At 44.9% G+C, this 21,652-nt stretch overlaps 1 protein-coding gene across 1 annotated transcript in view; it reads right to left on the bottom strand.

The window, feature by feature from the left end:
* Positions 1 to 21,382, bottom strand: part of LOC124789336 (UDP-glucosyltransferase 2-like) — a 46,247-nt gene extending 24,865 nt beyond the window's left edge. Inside the window, exons 1-2 of the mRNA XM_047256655.1 lie at positions 21,299 to 21,382; positions 8,480 to 8,666 (exon numbers count right to left, since the gene is read on the bottom strand). Of these exons, the coding sequence (XP_047112611.1) occupies positions 8,480 to 8,656 (177 nt within the window). The 5' untranslated portion in view covers positions 8,657 to 8,666; positions 21,299 to 21,382. The remainder of the gene's footprint in view (positions 1 to 8,479; positions 8,667 to 21,298) is intronic.
* Positions 21,383 to 21,652: the final 270 nt, after the last annotated feature.

Raw genomic sequence — 21,652 nt, 5'->3', positions numbered from 1 at the left:
AAGAGTGTCCACCATTCGAGTCCCAGGTTGGACATCCCCTAGAGGTTGTCGTCAACAGGAAAAAAAAACTAGTATGCTAGGGGTCGCAGCGTGGAAAATTACACTACTGGCCATTAAAATTACTACACCGCAAAGATGACGTGCTACAGACGCAAAATTAAACCGACAGGAAGAAGATGCTGTGATATGCAAATGATTAGCTTTTCAGAGCATTCACACAACGTTGGCACCGGTGGCGACACCTACAACGTGCTGACATGAGGAAAGTTTCCAACCGATTTCTCATACACAAACAGCAGTTGACCGGCGTTGCCTGGTAAAACGTTGTTGTGATGCCTCGTGTAAGGAGGAGGAATGCGTACCATCATGTTTCCGACTTTGATAAAGGTCGGATTGTAGGTTATCTCAATTGCGGTTTATCTTATCGCGACATTGCTGCTCGCGTTGGTCGAGATCCAATGACTCTTAGCAGAATATGGAAATGGTGGGTTCAGGAGGGTAATATGGAACGCCGTGCTGGATCCCAACGGCCTCGTATCACTAGCAGTCGAGATGACAGGCATCTTATCCGCATGGCTGTAACGGATCGTGCAGCCACGTCTCGATCCCTGAGGCAAGAGATGGGGACGTTTGCAAGACAAAAACCATCTGCACGAACAGTTCGACGACGTTTGCAGCAACATGGACTATCAGATCGGAGACCATGGCTGCGGTTACCCTTGACGCTGCATCACAGACAGGAGCGCCTGCGATGGTGTACTCAACGACGAACCTGGGAGCACAAATGGCAAAACGTCATTTTTTCGGATGAATCCAGGTTCTGTTTACAGCATCATGATGGTCGCATCCGTGTTTGGCGACATCGCGGTGAACGCACATTGGAAGCGTGTATTCGTCTTCGCCATACTGGCGTATCACCCGGCGTGATGGTATGGAGCGCAATTGGTTACACGTCTCGGTCACCTCTTGTTCGCATTGACGGCACTTTGAACAGTGGACGTTACATTTCAGATGTGTTACGATCCGTAGCTCTACCCTTCATTCGATCCCTGCGGTGGCCGAACGGTTCTAGGCGCTTCAGTCTGGATCCACGCGACCACTACGGTCGCAGGTTCGAATCCTGCTTCGGGCATGGATATGTGTGATGTCCTTAGGTTAGTTTGGTTTAAGTGGCTCTCAGTTCTAGGGGACTAATGACCTCAGATGTTAAGCCCCATAGTGCTCAGAGCCATTTGAACCATTTTTTGATCCCTGCAAAACCCTACATTTCCGCAGGATAATGCTGGACCGCATGTTGCAGGTCCTGTACGTGGCTTTCTGGATACTGAAAACGCTCCACTGCTGCCCTGGCCAGCACGTTCTCCAGATCTCTCACCATCTGAAAACGTCTGGTCAATGGTGGCCGAGCAACTTGCTCATCACAATACGCCAGTTACTACTCTTGATGAACTGTGTTATCGTGTTGAAGCTGCATGGGCAGCTGTACCTGTGCACACCATCCAAGCTCTGATTGACTCCATGCCCAGGAGTATCAAGGCCGTTATTACGGACAGAGGTGGTTGTTCTGGGTACTGATTCCTCATGATCTATGCACCCAAACTGCGTGAAAATGTAATCACATGTCAGTTCTAGTATAATATATTTGTCCAATGAATACCCGTTTATCATCTGCATTTCTTCTTGGTGTAGCAATTTTAATGACCAGTAGTATAGATCCCTTAATCGGGTAGGTAGGTTAGAGAATTTAAAATAGGAAATGGACAGAATGAACTTAGATACAGTGGGAATTAGTGAAGTGAGGGGCAGAAGAAAAAGGACTTTAGCTCAAGCTGATTACACGGTTTTAAATCATATTTCGTACCGAAGTCCTTGCAGTTTCTTTGGCATGCCGCAAGAGCACTGGTTTTCCACGCGCATCGGCAGAGGCATGCCGCACAAAGCCACAAGAGGGGGCGGGGGACTCAGGTACACTGGCGACAGTCTGCAAGCAGTCACAAATACGTGAGGATTGCTAAGAATAGCGGCGAGTGTTGGCTTGCAAGGGTGGCATGTTTTCCTGTCTGGGGTGGCTACGTGATGGGAAGCCATGTATGAACTAGTCGCATCTTTAGTGTCATTTACGTTGCTGGTTTGCAGCATTTATATGGGGAAGGTTGCTTCTAATTTCATCTCGAAACTGCTTCGCTGAGCTGTATTTGCTGCGAGACCATTGCGGTGGGTATCATCATAAAACGGATGTTGATGGTGGTGGTGGTGTGTTGGGGCTTATGGGCGCTCAACATCTACATCGAGGTCATCAGCGCCCTGACACACATTAAAAGGAACGAATGTGGACAGACCTAAGAAAACTAAAGCATACACTCAAAGAAAGCAGGAAAAGAAGGAAAATGCTACATAAGAAAGTAAAACCTAAGGAAAGGGGAAACATAGCAACAAGAATGTCACAGGAAATTGTTATTGGCTGGCCACTTACATAAAATATGGGCGAGCTTGTCACACAGTGAGCAAATTAAAATCCTCTCCCTAAAATCTCTGTAAAAACATTTGACAGGGCACAGAACTTTAAAACTTTAGCCACATTCGTCCGAGTGTCGCCTAAAAGAGATGGCAGGTCCGCTGGCAAGTCAGCCGCGACCCGCTGGTCAGAAAATAAAACGCAATCCAAGAAAAAGTGGCGCACAGTGACCTGGACGCCGCAAGCACCACACATTGGAGGGTCCTCTCGCCGGAGAAGGAAGCCATGCGTCATAGGGCTGTGGCCTATTCGAAGCCGCGTGAGTAGAACCTCGTCCCGTCGATGGGGCTGAAAGGAAGTACACCACACACGCGTTGTGGGCTTGACTATACGGAGCTTATTGTCAGTCACTTCCAGCCACTCATCCTCCCACCGACACATGACCCGTGAGCTTAACAGCGAGGTGAGTGCGTGCAAGGGGATAGCACACTGAGATACTTGTGGGGCGAGACACGCCTCCTTGGCTGCGAGATCTGCCCTTTCATTCCCAGCAATGCCGACATGCCCCGGAACCCAGCAGAAAGCTACAACCTTCCCCAGTCGCTGTAGTCGGAGGAGGGCATCCTGGATGGTCTGGACAATTTTGTCTGCCGGATACAAACGTTGCAATGAGTGAAGGGCACTGAGTGAATCGGAACAGACAAGAAATTTAGGAGAGGAAGAATGTCTCATGTGCTCCAGTGCCCGCAAGATAGCAAACAATTCTGCATCAAAGACAGTAAAAGTCTGAGGCAGTCGGACCTTGAGGACACGATATGGAAAAACAAGTGAGCAACCAACAGAATCCCCTTGTTTCGACCCATCCGTAAAAACAGCTACATAGTCGTGGTGCTCAGATAAAATGACAGAAAATGCTGCATTAAAAACGGTGGCAGGAGTGCAATCTCTCTTGTACTGCAATAAATCTAAAATTACTCTGGGCCTCTTCAGTAACCAGGGTGGCAGGCGGTTAAAACCCTGGATTTGGGGTTGTACAGACTCCACACCGAGGGACTCTAGTACACGTTGCACACGGATCCCAAACGGTAACGTAGCCCGGGGACGGCGGGAAAAAAGGCGGTCCAGAGGTGGATGGGCAACAAGATGGAGAGCAGGCGATCTGGGAGCTGCAAGAAACTTACAAGCCTGGCGCACCAGCAGGAGCTGCCGCCGGATGGTAAGTGGCGGTTCGCCAGACTCAGCACAGAGGCTGGGGACGGGACTGGTCCGATAAGCACCTGTGGCCAGTCGGATCCCAGCATGGTGAACAGCGTCAAGGATCCGCAAATAAGATGGCCTCGCTGACCCATATACTGTGCACCCATAGTCCAGCCGTGAACGCACAAAAGCTCCATAAAACTGAAGGAGACGCGCTCTGTCCGCGCCCCAAGACCTGTGGCTGAGGCACTTGAGGATGTTCAGTGCCTTCAGCGTTCTGGCTTTCAAGTCACGTAGGTGGCAGCCATGACAACCTGGTGAGCTCCCGTGTACCATATTACATAGTGGGGCCCAAAGGGAATGAACTTATTTTTGGGTGTAATTTAATGTTGATAGTGCTCGTGGAAGTTCGGCTGCGTCCGCATTAAATTGTTCCTTTCGTTTAAAATTTCCAAAAGGGAGAGTCAGTAGCAAATTGGGTGCATTTTGTGTGTTTCTAGTAATTGTAACTACGTACAGTCTGGGCGGTGTCATACATGAGGCTATTTTCGTGCTTAATCCTCTGACTGCTACTCGTAACTTTTGGTAAATTCGTTTTTGTTCTTAAATGATAAAAGGAAAAGCGGCGGACTGTTACCTTAACTTAAATTACATATATTTATTTTAAGATGCTACTGTATGTAGGCGGTGGCTGTGGCCGAGGGGTTCTGGGCGCTCACCAGTCCGGAATCGCGCTGCTGCTACGGTCGCAGGTTCGAATCCTGCCTCGGGCATGGATGTGTGTGATGCCCTTAGGTTAGTTAGGTTTAGGTAGTTCTAAGTCTAGGGGACTGATGACCTCAGATGTTAAGTTCTATAGTGCTTAGAGCCATTTGAACCATTTTTTTATTGTATGTGTATTAACGCTGTTGTTTTTCTTTTTAGAGTCCTAGAACCATTTGAGTTTCACCCATATAAAATTAAGAGAACGGCCTCTTAGTCTCTTGCTTCCGTTGCCAAATGTAAATAACGGCTTCTGAACAAAGTTTTCCTGCCGAGTCCTTGGCGTTCTTCGTCGGTAAATCATGGGTTTTAATTAAAACTGTTTTGCATACTGGTGTTTCGAAATTAATTTTAGTAAGGGGTGTAACCTGTTTTTGGGCACATTTAAATAATTCTTTGATACCATTTCTCATCTGCTCCTCTAAAGTATTTTGCATTACTTGTGTTTTTAATGCTAATAAGTGGTCTACTCTGCCTTTGGACGCATTTAAATTATTCCTTGATATTGTTCCCTATTGATGCCTCTGTAATATTTATATTTTGGATCCTTTACAGTGCTGTAATCGCACTAGTGTTAGCATGATGTGCTTTACGCAAATTTATTGTACTAAAATAAAATTATTTAATTTTTCTGTTGAACCTGGGCGCAGTTGTTCGCCACTTCCGAATCCCCGGCTCCTATACCGTTTCAGTAAATACTGAATTAAGTAGGAGTAACGCAGGAGCAGATCTAATAATGAGTATAAAACTAGAATTAAACAAATTACCTCAGAATCATTGAACTCCTTGGCATAGCCAACTATGACAATATTATTCTACCTGGTATGCAAGATGTATGAAAGACGCAAAATACTCTCAGATTTCAAGAAGTATGTAATAATTACAATTTCAAAGAAGGCAGGTGTTGACAGGCGTGAATATTACTAAACTATGAGTTCAATAAGTCGTAGATGCAAAATACTATTACGAATTATTTACTGAAGAATGGAAAAGCTTTTCAAAGCAGATGTTCATTTTGGAACAGGGGAGGCAATACTGACACTACTATTTATCTTAGAAGATTGCTTAATGTACGTTTTTATGATTTGTGTAAACAGAGAAGGTTTTGACTGGAATACACTATTTGAAATTATGAAGGAAGCTGGAATAAAAGGCAGGAGGTGAAAGGTCATTTAAGACTATTTCAGAAACTAGACTGTAGTTATAACGCTCTAAGGGCATGAAAGGGAAGTAGATGTAGAGAAGGGAGTGAGACAGAGTTGTAGCCTATCTACAATTTTATTTAACCTTTAAACTGTGTAAGCAGTAAAGGAAAGCAATGAGAAATTTGGAAATTGAATTGCAGTTCAGGGAAAAAAAATAAAATCTTTGAGGTTCATCGACTACATTGCGATTTTGTTAGAGAAAGCGAAGAACCTGGAAGAGAGACTGAACAGAATGGAGAATGTCTTGGAACGTGGTTATGAAATGAACGTCAACAAAATTAATACAAGAATAATGGAATATATTCGTATTAAATCAAGTGATGGTGAAGGTATTAGATTAGGAAATGACACGGTAAAAGTAGTAGGTGGGCTTTGCTAGTTCAGCAGAGAAATAACTGATAATGGCCGAAGTAGGAATGATACAAAATGCAGACACGTTATAGCAAGGAGTTTCTCAACGTCTACGTAACATAAATTTAAGTGTTAGGAAGTCTATTCTGAAGGTATTTCTCTCGAGTATAGTGTTGTGCAGAAGTGAAACGTCAACATTAAGTAATTCAGAGAAGAATAGAATACAAGCTTTTAAAAGGTGGTGCCATAGACGAATGCTGAAGATAAGATTGATAGATCGCGCAACTAATGAGGAGGTACTGAATCGAATTCGGGAAAAGGGGGGGGATGAATAATCGTATACCATAACTTGAGTAAAAGGGGGGATGGAGTGACACACGTTGAGGCGTCAAGGAATCGTCAGCTTGGCGGTGGAAGGAAGTGTTCGGAGTAGAAGTTGAAGAGGGGGACGAAGGTATGAATACAACAGGTAGTTTCAAACGCTTGAAGGTTGTAGTAATAATTCGGAGATGAAGAGGCATGTCCAGAAGACACTGGTGTGGAGAGGTGCAGCAAACCAGTCTTCGGGCTGAAGACCACAACAGCAACTGACGGATGACATCGAAAAAGTACAAAGAAGGGCAGCTCGTTTTGTATAGGGGAGATAGTGCCACAGACATAGTATAGCGTGGCGCACGAAATGTGTTACCATTTTGTTTTTGAATATAAATTTTATTGTCAATACAATCTGAAAGGAACATATACTATAATGAAGAGCCGTCCATGGAGATTTGTTCTAACTCAGCACATGCTCAATATGTCCACCATTTCGATTCCTAACTTCCTTCAAACGAACACTAAAGTTAGTGATTACCCCACGGCACATGTCTTCCGTGATTTAACTGCAAGCTTGAAGAATAAGTCTTCTGAGCTCCCAAAGAAAAAAGTCACATGGATTGAGGTCCCGGCGGAGGTTCGAGTCCTCCCTCGGGCATGGGTGTGTGTGTTTGTCCTTAGGATAATTTAGATTAAGTAGTGTGTAAGCTTAGGGACTGATGACCTTAGCAGTTATAAGATTTCACACACATTTGAACATTTTTTAAAATTGAGGTCTGGACTATTGGGGGGCCAATTTTGTCCGTCATTGAAGCGACCTGGAAACCTGAGTGAAATGATCCGCATGTCGAAATGCTCGTGTAAAAATTCCAACACAGTGTTTGCAGTATGTGGCTTTGCTCCATCTTGCATGAACCACTGCTTGTTGAAGGGCAAGGCAGTAGCAAGAAGCTGTGGAATGAAGCTATTGCGAAGCATGCTCAAATAACGCTCGCTGTTCACAGTTTCTTCAAAGAAAAAGGGTCCAATAAGCCCGTGACTGGAAATGGCTGCCCACGCTGTAATCCTCGGAGTGGCGCAACAGCGTACATTTTGTTTGTTAACCACACCGACTAAATGAAAATGCGCTTCGTCTGAAAACCAAACGTTGTTGAGAGTTTCTTCCCTATCCTCCGCCCACTGAGCAAACAGTAGTCTCTGCTGCTTGTGTTCTTCAGTGAGCTTCTGTGCACAGGTCATCTTGTATGGGTACATATGGAGGTCACTTTTAAGAATGCGTTGAACGGAGCGTCTGGATATTCCCAGTTGCACTGCTGCCTTTCTACACGATTTCCCAGGACTTCTCTGTACAGCAACTCGTACCGCTTCAATATTCTCCGTCGAACAAACCGGCTTAGGCTGAGGTCGCTTCGCTTCCAATACTGTTTCTTCCTGTACAAATTTATCGTGCAACCTGTGGATGGTCTTCTTGCAAGGGACCCATCGTGTGTTAAACTGTTGTCGAAAACGCTTCTGAGTCACAAGGCTTTTCGTTTCATGAAGAAGTAACACAACTGCCGATCGTTGCTGTGTCGTCGGTATTCCATTGTCAGCCATTGCTGCTAACTAGTCTCCTAGCGGCAGTATCGTGAATTAGACGTCATTTCGTAACTCATTTGTTTTTCCAAGCTCTGCTGGTACTGCTGTAGAGATCCCAGCGGGATATCTAATGTGCGTCGTAAATTGTGAAAGAAACAATTGGTAACACATTTCGTGCACCACCCTGTACGTGAATTGGAGTGGCAGTCATTAAAACAAAGGCGTTTTTAGTTCTTCTGAAATTTCAGTCAGCAGTTTTCTCCTCCGATTCCGAAAACATTCTGTTGGCAGCTACCTATATAGGGAGAAATGATCATCACAATGAAATAAGAGAAATCAGAGCTCGCACAGAAAAATTTAAGCGCTCGTTTTTCCCGCGCGCCGTTCGAGAGTAGAACAGTAGAGAGACAGCTCGAAGGTGGTTAATTGAAGCCTCTGCCAGGAACTTTATTGTGAATAGCATAGTAATCATGTAGATGTAGATGGCAGGAATATATTAGTTTTCTGACCACGAGTGCTAGTAATAATCTTCGTGAGAAGTACCTTTATGAAACATATCAGGCAAAACACTTCTAGGTTCCATTGAAGAGATACCAGACAGAATGAGAGTACGTACTTTCATCGGATCTGTTGAGATGAACGTGACGTCGTGTCCCCTCTTAACGAGTTCCAGGACTATCTGCCTCATGGGCAACACGTGGCTGATGGCAGGAAAGGGTGAAGCGGCTAAGATCTTGGCTCCCTCAGAACCTCCCACCGTCAGCAGTAGGACCAGCAAAGGGGCGCCATTCATAGTGGACTGCCTGCAAAGAGAAAACAACACACGCGATAGACACTTATCTCCAGCGGCTGCTGCAGAAAACGCTTGCAGCAGACTACTTTTCTGCTTCGTAGATTTACGTGGGTTGCCCAGAAAGTAATGCACAGCATTTTTTTTCTCACCCGAAAACAATGCTACGAATAAGAAATATTACATATCTATTGTTTGTTGGTTCCTAAGTGAGCGGACCAAGTTTCCGTCACTTCCAACAGATAGCATAGCTGCAGAACAGTTTTAAATGGCATCTGTAGGTGATGGACGTTACAGGCAACGTGCCGTTATAGAATTTCTCACTGCAGAGAAAGAAACAGTGGGGAATATTCTTATGCAAAGTCTATGGAGCATCTGCTGTCGACACAAGCACAGTTAGTTGCTGAACACGGAGGGTGAGGTCATGAGAAGGCGGTTCGGCGGAGCTCCACAACTTGGAGCGGTCGGGGAGACCAGCCACGGCTGTCGCACCTGACAGGCCTGACCTAGTCCCCTCGGACTGTCGCGTCCCAAGCGTGGGTATTGCGAGGGATTGAGCGACACGGTTCGTGGATGGGATTTTTAGCCGGTTGACCTTAGTGAGAGGGAGACTTTTTGATCTGGCTAAGATGTAGAAATCCCTGGTTTTCACAAGGCTATGAAGGTGGTAGAAATTAAAGTCTTGATAACTTTAACAAATTGCAGTTTATTCTAACTGAATACAGCTCACCCTAACTGCGCGGTGATTGCATTCACAGGAAGGCCAAGTCTAACACAGAGACGGTGACTGATTCCACCGTTCCGACTGCCTACTAGAAGTTCTGCAACGTTTCTTAACACCCTACGTTAGAGTCCCGCGGCTACGCCCTGACGCGCTCCAGCGACTATCTCCGGCTGCCTGCCTACAGCCCGTTCCCCAGCCCAAGTCGGCTGCTGCTATCTAACTCTTCGCCGTCACCAGACAAGACCCGACACGACAAGACAAGACCTCAGAGCGGCGTGCTCTCGGGTTTTGTTAGCGTTTCCCCTTCGACCCCGCCAGCGCTTGGCCTGACGTAGCGTCGAAGGCAACGTGTCCTTATTTGGTATCGTTAAAACATTGTTGTTGCTATTGTTCTTCAGAGGCTGAGTGGCGGGGCAGAGGCGCCTCTCCGTATATGGTCACGCACTGCGTCCTGAGCCCTTCATTGGCTCCTCATGACGTAGTGCGGTCCCCACCAAGGGCCCTCTTTCTTTCTCTCTCCACTCCCAGACCTCTCTCTCTAGCCAGGAATGCTTACTGTTGATACTTTTTAATTGATTGCTTATCATGAGTCCCTACACAGACCTGCGTTTGTATCTGCTGGCTGTTTGCTTTCTTATCAAGCGCCGCTGCCCAGCAGTTTGACTGCCGCCTCGGCTGACCCCTCGGCCACGCCTGGCGTCCAGCGCTACAACTTTAACTTCTTCCTACGTACTATTCTCAAGGTACTGCAATTAGACTTGGCTTGTTCCTGTGGTTACAACAGGACTTCCACTTGTTTGGGCCATAAGAGGATGCCACTCGTTGAACACACTTTGAGGACGAAGAAGAGGTGATTCATACAGTGAAGCACTGGCTCCGCCTCTAGGACAAATATTGGTACCGACAGGGCATACACGCCCTTGTTTCGCGCTGGCGGACGGCCATAGAGCGGGATGGAGAGTACGTGGAAAAACGGAGTGTGTAGATGAAGCACCATTCTTTCGTGTATGCAGATCTCACTATGTTCAACAAAGAATTGTTGAAGAAAAAAAAAATGCGGTGCGTTATTTTCTGTGCGCCCTCGCAGGTTAACTATTTTATATGGTATATATCACAAATTTTCCGCTTAACGAAATCGCTCTAACTCTACACCATGAACTGCGCTGTTTCTCTGGGGTCCGTACCGGTGCAATTCATTTCCCTCACGTGCTAGTACATTAATACACTACTGGCCATTAAAATTGCTACACCACGAAGATGACGGGCTACAGACGCGAAATTTAACCGACAGGAAGAAGATGCTGTGATATGCAAATGATTAGCTTTTCAGAGCATTCACACAACGTTGGCACCGGTGGCGACACCTACAACGTGCTGACATGAGGAAAGTTTCCAACCGATTTCTCATACACAAACAGCAGTTGACCGGCGTTGCCTGGTGCAACGTTGTTGTGATGCCGCGTGTAAGGAGAAATGCGTACCATCACATTTCCGACTTTGATAAAGATCGGATCGTAGCCTATAGCGGTTGCGCTTTATCGTATCGATTGGTCGAGACCCAATGACTCTTAGCAGAATATGGAATCGGTGGGTTCAGGAGGGTAATACGGAACGCCGTGCTGGATCCCAACGGCCTCGTATCACTAGCAGTCGAGATGACAGGCATCTTATCCGCATGGCTGTAACGGATCGTGCAGCCAAGCCTCGATCCCTGAGTCAACGGATGGGGACGTTTGCAAGACAGCAACAATCTGCACGAACAGTTCGACGACGTTTACAGCAGCATGGACTATCAGCTCGGACACCATGGCTGCGGTTACCCTTGACGCTGCATCATAGACAGAAGTGCCTGCGATTGTGTACTCAACGACGAACCTGGCTGCACTAATGGCAAAACGTCATTTTTTCGGATGTATCCAGGTTCTGTTTACAGCATCATGATGGTCGCATCCGTGTCTGGCGACATCGCGGTGAACGCACATTGGAAGCGTGTATTCGTCAACGCCATACTGCCGTATCACCCGGCGTGATGGTACACGTCTCGGTCACCTCTTGTTCGCTTTGACGGCACTTTGAACAGTGGACATTACATTTCAGATGTGTTACGACCCGTGGCTCTACCCTTCATTCGATCCCAGCGAAACCCTACATTTCAGCAGGATAATGCACGACCGCATGATGCAGGTCCTGTACGGGCCTTTCTGGATACAGAAAATGTTCGACTGCTGCCCTGGCCAGCACATTCTCCAGATCTCTCACCAATTGAAAACGTCTAGTCAATGGTGGCCGAGCAACTGGCTCGTCACAATACGCCAGTCACTACTCTTTATGAACCGTGGTATCATGTTGAAGCTGCATGGGCAGCTGTACCTGTACACGCCATCCAAGCTCTGTTTGACTCAATGCCCAAGCATATCAAGGCCGTTATTACGGTCAGAGGTGGTTGTTCTGTGTACTGATTTCTCAGGATCTATGCACCCAAATTGCGTGAAAATGTAATCACATGTCAGTTCTAGTATAATATATTTGTCCAATGAGTACTCGTTTATCATCTGCATTTCTTCTTGGTGTAGCAATTTTAATGGCCAGTAGTGTATCTTGCGACTCAAAACATCAGATAACACCAAAGATAGCACATTTCGACAGAATAAGATCAAATTCTGATTAAGAATTCAAATAATGTGCTAATTGAATCGCACTCGTTTTAACAGTTATCCAAAGGCCTCTCAGTAACAGCAAAACTAAACACACGCTGTTTTGCATTTTCGTTAGTAAACAATGAATACACTTACATTATTAAAGGGGGACTCCAGATTTCGGTGATTTCGAACAGATTGTTAATTCCTCAAAGTCATGACATTATGCAAAGTAGGCACTCCTACGAAAAAAAAATGTCCACAGTCAGCAGATATATTAGACACATGCTTGGAAATTTGTGGATTTCTCTTGCTTCATGCGCTATGGAACAATAATAGTAATAAATCAGACTAGGCACAAGGAATATTTTTAGTGTGCCACCACTTCTATTGTTTTTATACCATGCCGTCTTGTTCTAATGATCATTATCTGTGGACAGCCCTTATTCACAGCACATTGCTGGTAATCTGCTTTGTGTATTCCAGTATATTACAGCTTTGCGCTTGTACTGCTTCTTCCACTGCCAAATTAATTCCTCTTTGAAACTGTAGCACATCTGACAACAGTTTTAGTGACCACAAAAATTATGAAGAACTGATGTCCCAATTGCAATTATTGACAAGTTTTTTGCGTTCAGCTGATGTCCAACACGCGCATCCTGAACTCCAGGTAATTTAAGTAAATTTACGTAACGTTCCATTATAGTGTTTGTTATTGGTAGCCCACTGATTTACTTCTATAATCATTAAAAGAGAAACAGGTCTGGGAAGTGACGACCACATTCATGATTGTTGTTAAGTTTCCCTGTATTTGTGCACTTATTAATGAAGGTGCCTTTTGTTTTTGGTGCTACAACAGATGGGTCATACGCTTTATTTTACAAGGGCTCTCGCATCCGTCATGTTAATTTCCTTTCACGTTTAATTTAAGACGTTCGAAACACTGCTGATTCGTTCTGAAAGCGAATCCATTGCCGCTATCTGTAGTGGATGACAATCAAAGACAGGGGCGCAGATTTCGCCAGTTGTCTCTCTTGTTGGTGTTAGGTCAGAAGACGCTGGGTCTGTTATCGCCCAAGGACACAACCAGGTCGATCACAACACGGCGCAGTGTTTTACAAACTCAACACGTAAATTCTGTTCTCAACCACATGTTGTAAGACGTGTATATTTCTATTGTCTATTGTCAAACCACAATTTATGAAAGATGTTTATATTTTATTAATAGGATTAAGTAGGCATAATCAATATTTGTCATTTTCGAAATAACTATGGCAGCAGGGAATGTCTGCACCGAAGTATGGTTGGCGGGAGAGACCGCACATTGGTATAATTTTAAAAAGGACGGGAGAGACAGCGTATGGATACATTTTAAGAAAAGAGCGGGAAAGAGCGCTCATTGATACATTTTGTAATACTAGCAGCATTGTTGGCAGGAGAGACCGCACTTTAGCGTTAGTAGGAGGTCAGTAGTAAGCGAGAAGTGAAGCGAGTAGGTAACAGGTCCGAAGCGAGAGGCTGAGAGAAGCGGTGTGCCTGCCAGCCACCAGCTACCATTTACAAGAGATTATAAACCGATGTACAGAGACATCAGCTAACTATTATCATAAGAGGAACTAATATTATTTATTTATTTATTTTTTTTTTTTTTTTGAGAAACTGAAGGTATGTTTGCGCAATGTTAGTTGTAAGATTATTGTAAAAAGTAAGTCCCATTTGAACGTCTGTAAATCATTTCATTACCAACAGTAAATATGTGAAGAATCGTTTTCAGAATATAATTAATTTTTGCCAGCAATATTGCATTACTGATTATAATCCATCCCAAAAACCATCAACGTAAAACTTTGCAAAATTTTATTGTTGTCAAGAATAGTTTAAATATGAATTACGTAACTTCAGTCAAATTAATTAAAGAATAACGTCAGCTTTGCTATTAAAGAATAACGTCAGCTTTGGTAATAAATACATCCACTTATTATGACAGCCCACCAGCAGCTAATAGAGTATACTAAAACAGAGTAAGTATATTCATGTCGCAGTTCGATGTAGCAGTCAGATGGCGATCCAGTAACGATAAAAAAGGTAAGGAACAGTTTTGCGTTATTGCAGGTAACGACAGAGGGCCACGACGACGACACATTTTATGTTTCGTCGAAATAATCAGCAAATCACTTTTAATACGCACCATTTAAATTTGTATGCGAAGATTGCACTTATTATTATTGAGAAAGAGAATTAATTTCAAAGGGAAGATTTCATGTGTTATTATTGAGCAAGAGACAGAAATCATAAGGGAAGGTTGTGTAACAAAAGAGATATAGAGGAGACGAGATTTAAATGGTTCTGAGCACTATGGGACTTAAAATCTTAGGTCATCAGTCCCCTAGAACTTAGAACTACTTAAACCTAACTAACCTAAGGCCATCACACACATCCATGGCCGAGGCAGGATTCGAACCTGCGACCGTAGCAGTCGCACGGTTCCGGACTGAGCGCCTAGAACCGCAAGACCACCGCGGCCGGCATAGAGGAGACGGGAAGGTTTCAATGTTCAATCTGGTTCGGAGACTTTTCTAGCTATTCTACAAGAGGTGTTTGCTTGTTTGCTCCCTCTGTTGGCATTAGAAAAGTATAATGGTGTCCATCATTACCCATGGCGAGTTGCCATGAAGGCAACCAATGGCTGCCGGTGTATGGTGGTGCTAGATTTACGAAACAATTCAAAACAAAGGCCGCCTTCGAGTGACGCCTATTACAGTGCTGTGAGGTTGGATCGAGAGGTAGCGGGTTCGAATTCTCCTTTTGTAAGGAGAGGTTACAGCTTACAATAGCCGCGCGGGGTAGTCGCGCGGTCAAGGCGTCTTGCCACGGTTCGCGCAGCTCGCCCCTTCGGAGAATCGAGTCCTCCCTCGGGCATCGGTGTGGGTGTCTTCATTAGCGGTAAGTTAGTTTAAGTTAGATTAAGTAGTGTGTAAGCCTAGGGACCGATGACCTCAGCAGTTTGGTCCCAAAAGACCTTACCACAGCTTCCCAACAGCTTACAATACATGATCACCAGGAAGAGCGCTGTCGTCCTAGGTTTTGTCCTGACCAGCTAGGTAGTAACTCATGGAGTAAAGGACTGCTCCTCTACCCGCCCGGGTGTTCGCGCGCGTTAATGCAGCCACTTCCGAGACTGGGAGGTATGTCGACAACGGGTCGAATCCGTCCGACGAGGAGTCGATGGGCCGGCCAGCCTGGACGTGGAGGCGGTTTCCCACATCCCACTGGGTGAATACCGGGCTGGTTTTCATGTTATACCTCAGATACACGCTACACAAAGATTTAAAACACTTTCTAACACTTCAATACAGATTTTTCTCTATGTGGAGGCCAATTGGGCACATTCCTACTGCCCTGAGAGGCGAATACGAGACTTGTGAGATTAGCTGTTTGGTCTCCTTACACACTTACCCAACTTCGGCGCTGCCGCTCTGCATTAGAACGTAGTTGGACCATTGAACTAAGAGGGGGGGGGGGGGGGGGACGAACATAATACAATTGGAATAGAGTAGCTATCTATGTGCAGGCACCTGGTTTCAGCTACACCATTCCCTCAAATACAACAGCACTGACAATGCACTGCGCTGAGCGCACAGCCACTCATCAAGATCAGCTCGCAGAAACTTCCGAGGCTGACTTTTCTCTAGTGTACAGGGTGGTCCATTGATCGTGACCGGGCCAAATATCTCACGAAATAAGCGTCAAACGAAAAAACTACAAAGAGCGAAACGTGTCTAGCTTGAAGGGAGAAACCAGATGGCGCTAAATAGGAGCCCCAATTTTTATTACATATTCGTGTAGTACGTAAAGAAATATGAATGTTTTAGTTGGAGCACTTTTTTCGCTTTGTGATAGATCTACATCTACATCTACATCTATACTCCGCGAGCCACCTTACGGTGTGTGGCGGAGGGTACTTATTGTACCACTATCTGATCCCCCCTTCCCTGTTCCATTCACGAATTGTGCGTGGGAAGAACGACTGCTTGTAAGTCTCCGTATTTGCTCTAATTTCTCGGATCTTTTCGTTGTGATCATTACGCGAGATATATGTGGGCGGTAGTAATATGTTGCCCATCTCTTCCCGGAATGTGCTCTCTCGTAATTTCGATAATAAACCTCTCCGTATTGCGTAACGCCTTTCTTGAAGTGTCCGCCACTGGAGCTTGTTCAGCATCTCCGTAACGCTCTCGCGCTGACTAAATGTCCCCATGACGAATCGCGCTGCTTTTCGCTGGATCATGTCTATCTCTTCTATTAATCCAACCTGGTAAGGGTCCCATACTGATGAGCAATACTCAAGAATCGGACGAACAAGCGTTTTGTAAGCTACTTCTTTCGTCGATGAGTCACATTTTCTTAGAATTCTTCCTATGAATCTCAACCTGGCGCCTGCTTTTCCCACTATTTGTTTTATGTGATCATTCCACTTCAGATCGCTCCGGATAGTAACTCCTAAGTATTTTACGGTCGTTACCGCTTCCAATGATTTACCACCTATGGCATAATCGTACTGGAATGGATTTCTGCCCCTATGTATGCGCATTATATTACATTTATCTACGTTTAGGGAAAGCTGCCAGCTGTCGCACCATGCATTAATCCTCTGCAGGTCCTCCTGGAGTACGTACGAGTCTTCTGATGTTGCTACTTTCTTGTAGACAACCGTGTCATCTGCAAATAGCCTCACGGAGCTACCGATGTTGTCAACTAAGTCATTTATGTATATTGTAAACAATAAAGGTCCTATCACGCTTCCCTGCGGTACTCCCGAAATTACCTCTACATCTGCAGATTTTGAACCGTTAAGAATGACATGTTGTGTTCTTTCTTCTAGGAAATCCTGAATCCAATCACAAACCTGGTCCGCTGTAATAGTCACAAACATATGGCTCACGATTTTAGACGAACAGCTGGTAACAGGTAGGTTCTTTAAATTAAAATACGGAACGAAGGTACGTTTGAACATTTTATTTCGGTTGTTCCAATGTGACACATGTACCTTTGTGAACCTATCATTTCTGAGAAGGCATGCTGTTACAGTGTGATTACCTGTAAATACCACATTACTGCAATAAATGCTCAAAATGATGTCCGTCAATCTCAATGCATTTGGCAATTCGTGTAACGACATTCCTCTCAATAGTAGTTCGCCTTCCGTAATGTTCGCACATGGATTGACAATGCGCTGACGCATGTTGTCAGGCGTTGTCGGTGGATCACGATAGCAAATATCCTTCAACTTTCCCCACAGAAAGAAATCCGGGGACGTCATATCCGGTGAACGCGTGGGCCATGGTATGGTGCTTCGACGGCCAATCCACCTGTCATGAAATATGCTATTCAATACCGCTTCAACAACACGCGAGCTATGTGCCGGACATCCATCATTTTGGAAGAACATCGGCATTCTGTCATGCAGTGAAACATCTTGTAGTAACACCGGTAGAACATTACGTAGGAAATCAGCATACATTGCACCATTTAGATTGCCATCGATAAAATGGGGGCCAATTATCCTTCCTCCCATAATGCCGCACCATACATTAATCCGCCAAGGTCGCTGATGTTCCACTTGTCGCAGCCATCGTGGAATTTCCGTTGCCCAATAGTGCATATTATGTCGGTTTACATTACCGCTGTTGGTGAATGACGCTTCGTCGCTAAATAGAACGCGTGCAAAAAATCTGTCATCGTCCCGTAATTTCTCTTGTGCCCAGTGGCAGAACTGGACACGACGTTCAAAGTCGTCGCCATGCAATTCCTGGTGCATAGAAATATGGTACGGGTGCAGTCGATGTTGATGTAGCATTCTCAACACCGACGTTTTTGAGATTCCCGATTCTCGCGCAATTTGTCTGTTACTGATCTGCGGATTAGCCGTGACAGCAGCTAAAACACCTACTCGGGCATCATCATTTGCTGCAGGTCGTGGTTGACATTTCACATGTGGCTGAACACTTCCTGTTTCATTAAATAACGTAACTATCCGGGGAACGGTCGGGACACTTGGATGATGTCGTCCAGGATACCGAGCAGCATACATAGCACACGCCCGTTGGGCATTTTGATCACAATAGCCAAACATCAACACGATATCGACCTTTTCCGCAATTGGTAAACCGTCCATTTTAATACGGGTAAAGTATCACGAAGAAAATACCGTCCGCACTGACGGAATGTTACGTGATACCATGTACTTACACGTTTGTGACTATTACAGCGCCATCTGTCACGAAGCGAAAAAAGTGGTCCAACTAAAACATTCATATTTCTTTACGTACTAAACGAATATGTAATAAAAAATGGGGGTTCCTATTTAAAAAAACGCAGTTGATACCCGTTTGACCTATGGCAGGGCCATCTAGCAGGCCAACCATAGCGCCATCTGGTTTCCCCCTTCAAGCTAGACGAGTTTCGTTCTTTGTAGTTTTTTCGTTTGATGCTTATTTCGTGAGATATTTGGCCCGGTCACTATCAATGGACCACCCTGTACAAGCGGTGCGAACGCAGCAACTACGGTGGCGGCTTGGACTGACGACTGAAGACAACAGCCCGCTCTGAGCTTGCGGTGTTACGTACTGGACGAGCGACCCTACTCTTGTCGCACGTCGCAGTGGAGCGACGTCTCTAAATCAACTCTTCAAGACAATGTCCAGAATGTTTTGAAGACAAAAGACATGTGCAAACTTTGTCCTGCTCACTTTTAATCCTGAACAAAACCAACGACGAGCGGATGGCTGCCGCGACTGTACTAAAGTTCAAAACACAGCCAGTCCTTTCCTAGAACAAATTATAGCAAATGACCAGACTTGGTATTATGTGTCCGAACCTGCCACAAAGCGACAACGTGCAGAAATTCACATGAAGTATCGACGCTGTGAAGTCATAATCGATAATCAAGCCACCGTGGCGAGCGACTTGAGTATAATTCCAAATAAGAACTTTTCTGACAGCTTCAACAGCTGTGTGAACATTCTAAGCCTTGTACTCAAGTTGCGGGAGACTATGTAAAGCCCCTCAAGCAAAAAAATCAGCAGCTAAACAGTCCGCTATACATAATTAACCCAGTCCCGTACCTTTTTGGACTGACTATGGCTTCAAACTTTTTGCCCATACTATGCTCAGGATAGACGACGATACCTGTCTCAGTACCGCAGAATATCGCTCAAATACAAAAATTACTTACAACATGGCGTACGGTAATTTTCATAACGCAATGTTCTCGGATATGTATTCAAGCCCATTATTAGTACATTACACAATTGTAACGTCATTCTGAAAGGTGTGAGGAATATGTAGAGGGCCTGTGTAAAGGAAACCAACTTGAAGACATTATCATGGTAAGCGAACAGGAAGTAGATGAAACCAAGAAGATACATTGCGAGCATTTGAGAGAGCAATGAAAGACCTCAGTCGAGACAAGGAAACTGGAGTATAAGTAATTACTTCAGAGCTATCGAGATCCTTGGGAAAACATTTTACTACTTAGTATTCCACCTAGTACGTAACGTGTATGAGACAAACAAAACAGCCTCATGCTTCAACAAGAAATAATTCCGATTCCAAAGAAAGCAGGTGGGAATATTATAGAACCATGAGTTTAATATCTCACTGTTGCAAAGCATCGACGCGAAGTATTGGAAAGTCTGATAGAAGTCGACTTCGTGGCGGATCAGCAAGGATTTCGATGAAATGATGGAACACGTGACGAAATACTAATCCAATGGCTTATGTTAAAGACAGACTGCAGAAAGATAAACATATGTGTCTAGCATTTGTAGATTTAGAGGGGCCTTCAAGCGATGTTGACTAGAACACAGTCTTTGAAGTTCTCCCGTTACCAAAGATAAAATACGCGTAAGGGTTTCTACAACTTGCACAGAAATCTGACTGCAATTATAAGAGTCGAAATATATAAAAGGGTAGCATTAATCGAGAAGGGAGTAAGACAGGGCTGCAGGCTGCGACCAATGTTGTTCAATCGGCACATTGAACGGGTTGTAATAGAAACCAAACAGCGATTAGGAAAGGGATTTAAAGTTAATGGAGATAAAAAAATGGTCCAAATGGCTCTGAGCACTATGGGACTTAACACGTGAGGTCATCAGTTCAAATGGTTCAGAGCACTATGGGACTTAACATCTGAGGTCATCAGTCCCCTAGAACTTAGAACTACTTAAACCTAGTGGCCGAGCGGTTCTACGCGCTACATCTGGAACAGCGAGACCGCTACGGTCGCAGGTTCGAATCCTGCCTCGGGCATGGATGTGCGTGATGTCCTTAGGTTAGTTAGGTTTAAGTAGTTCTAAGTTCTAGGGGACTGATGACCTCAGAAGTTAAGTCCCATAGTGCTCAGAGCCATTTGAACTATTTTTGAACTTAAACCTAACTAACCTAAGGACATCACACACATCCATGCCCGAGGCAGGATTCGAACCTGCGACCGTAGCAGTAGCGCGGTTCCCGACTGAAGCGCCTAAAACCGCTCGGCCACACCGGCCGGCAGTGGAGTTAAAATAAAACTTTCAGATTTCAAGCAGACATGGTAATTCTGACAGAGGCGCTAAAGATAGTGGACAGTCATTAGAGCAGAATGCATTGTGTCCCCAAAAGCAGTTATAAGATGGATTCAACAAAACTAAAACAATGGAATGAGAATGTAATCTAATTAAATCAGGCGGAGCTCAGAGAATTACATTCAGGAATGAGACACTAAAAGTAGTAGATGAGTTTTGCAATTTGGACAGCAAAATATCTGCCGATGTTCGAAGCAGAGAAGATATAAAATGCACACGCGCTGTAACAAACAAAGCGTTGTTGAGAAAGAGAAACTGGTCATCATTTAATATTTTTTGTCTGGAGTGTATCCTTATACGGAAGTTAAACGTGGACGGTAAATAGAACAGACACGAAAGTAAGAGAAGTTTTTAAAACCTGACTTTACAGGATACTGGAAATTACGGTCAAGGAGGTAGATCAGATAATTAATGAAGACATACTGAATCGAAGTGGGAAAACAAGACGTTTGTAGCACAGCTTTATTGAAAGAAGCAATTTGGGCGTATAGCAATAAGAATTGTAGAGGCCTGGCTTGAGTAAAGAGGTTCGAGTGAATGTATGTTGTATTTAGGCAGAGATGGAAGGACCTGAACGGGATAGAGTAGCATCAAACCATTCCTCAGAATGGAGAACACGACAACAATGGCAATCCACTCTAGTGTTACAGGAAGTACGCACGTGTGTGGCACTGTTGCTGTTGTTATTGTTGCTGCTGCTGCTGCTACTGCTGCAACTACCCCAGCAGTGTCTGCTTCGCGGTTCGGAGCGGCACTGACCGCTGTTTATCAGACGATAGGAGGTGCCTCTCTCAGCCATGCTGTGGCCTTGGCGCGAAATGAGTTGCGTCACAGAGCGCCACCGCTCTTCACTGCGATATCTGCTGCCGTGACGTGGTCGACGTATACTCTTTAACTGCTCCACCTGCTTATGTTAAGCAATCACCTAGACTGCAACTAACAAGGCGATACACACAGACAAGAGATAACGTCTGAAATGAGAAGTAGTGGGGAGAAAGAACATCATTAGTTCAGG

The sequence above is a fragment of the Schistocerca piceifrons genome, chromosome 3 (genome assembly GCF_021461385.2).
Source record: "Schistocerca piceifrons isolate TAMUIC-IGC-003096 chromosome 3, iqSchPice1.1, whole genome shotgun sequence".
Lineage (NCBI taxonomy): Eukaryota > Metazoa > Arthropoda > Insecta > Orthoptera > Acrididae > Schistocerca > Schistocerca piceifrons.
The sequence above is the reverse complement of the archived record's forward strand: the minus strand, read 5'-3'. Positions and strand labels throughout refer to the sequence as shown.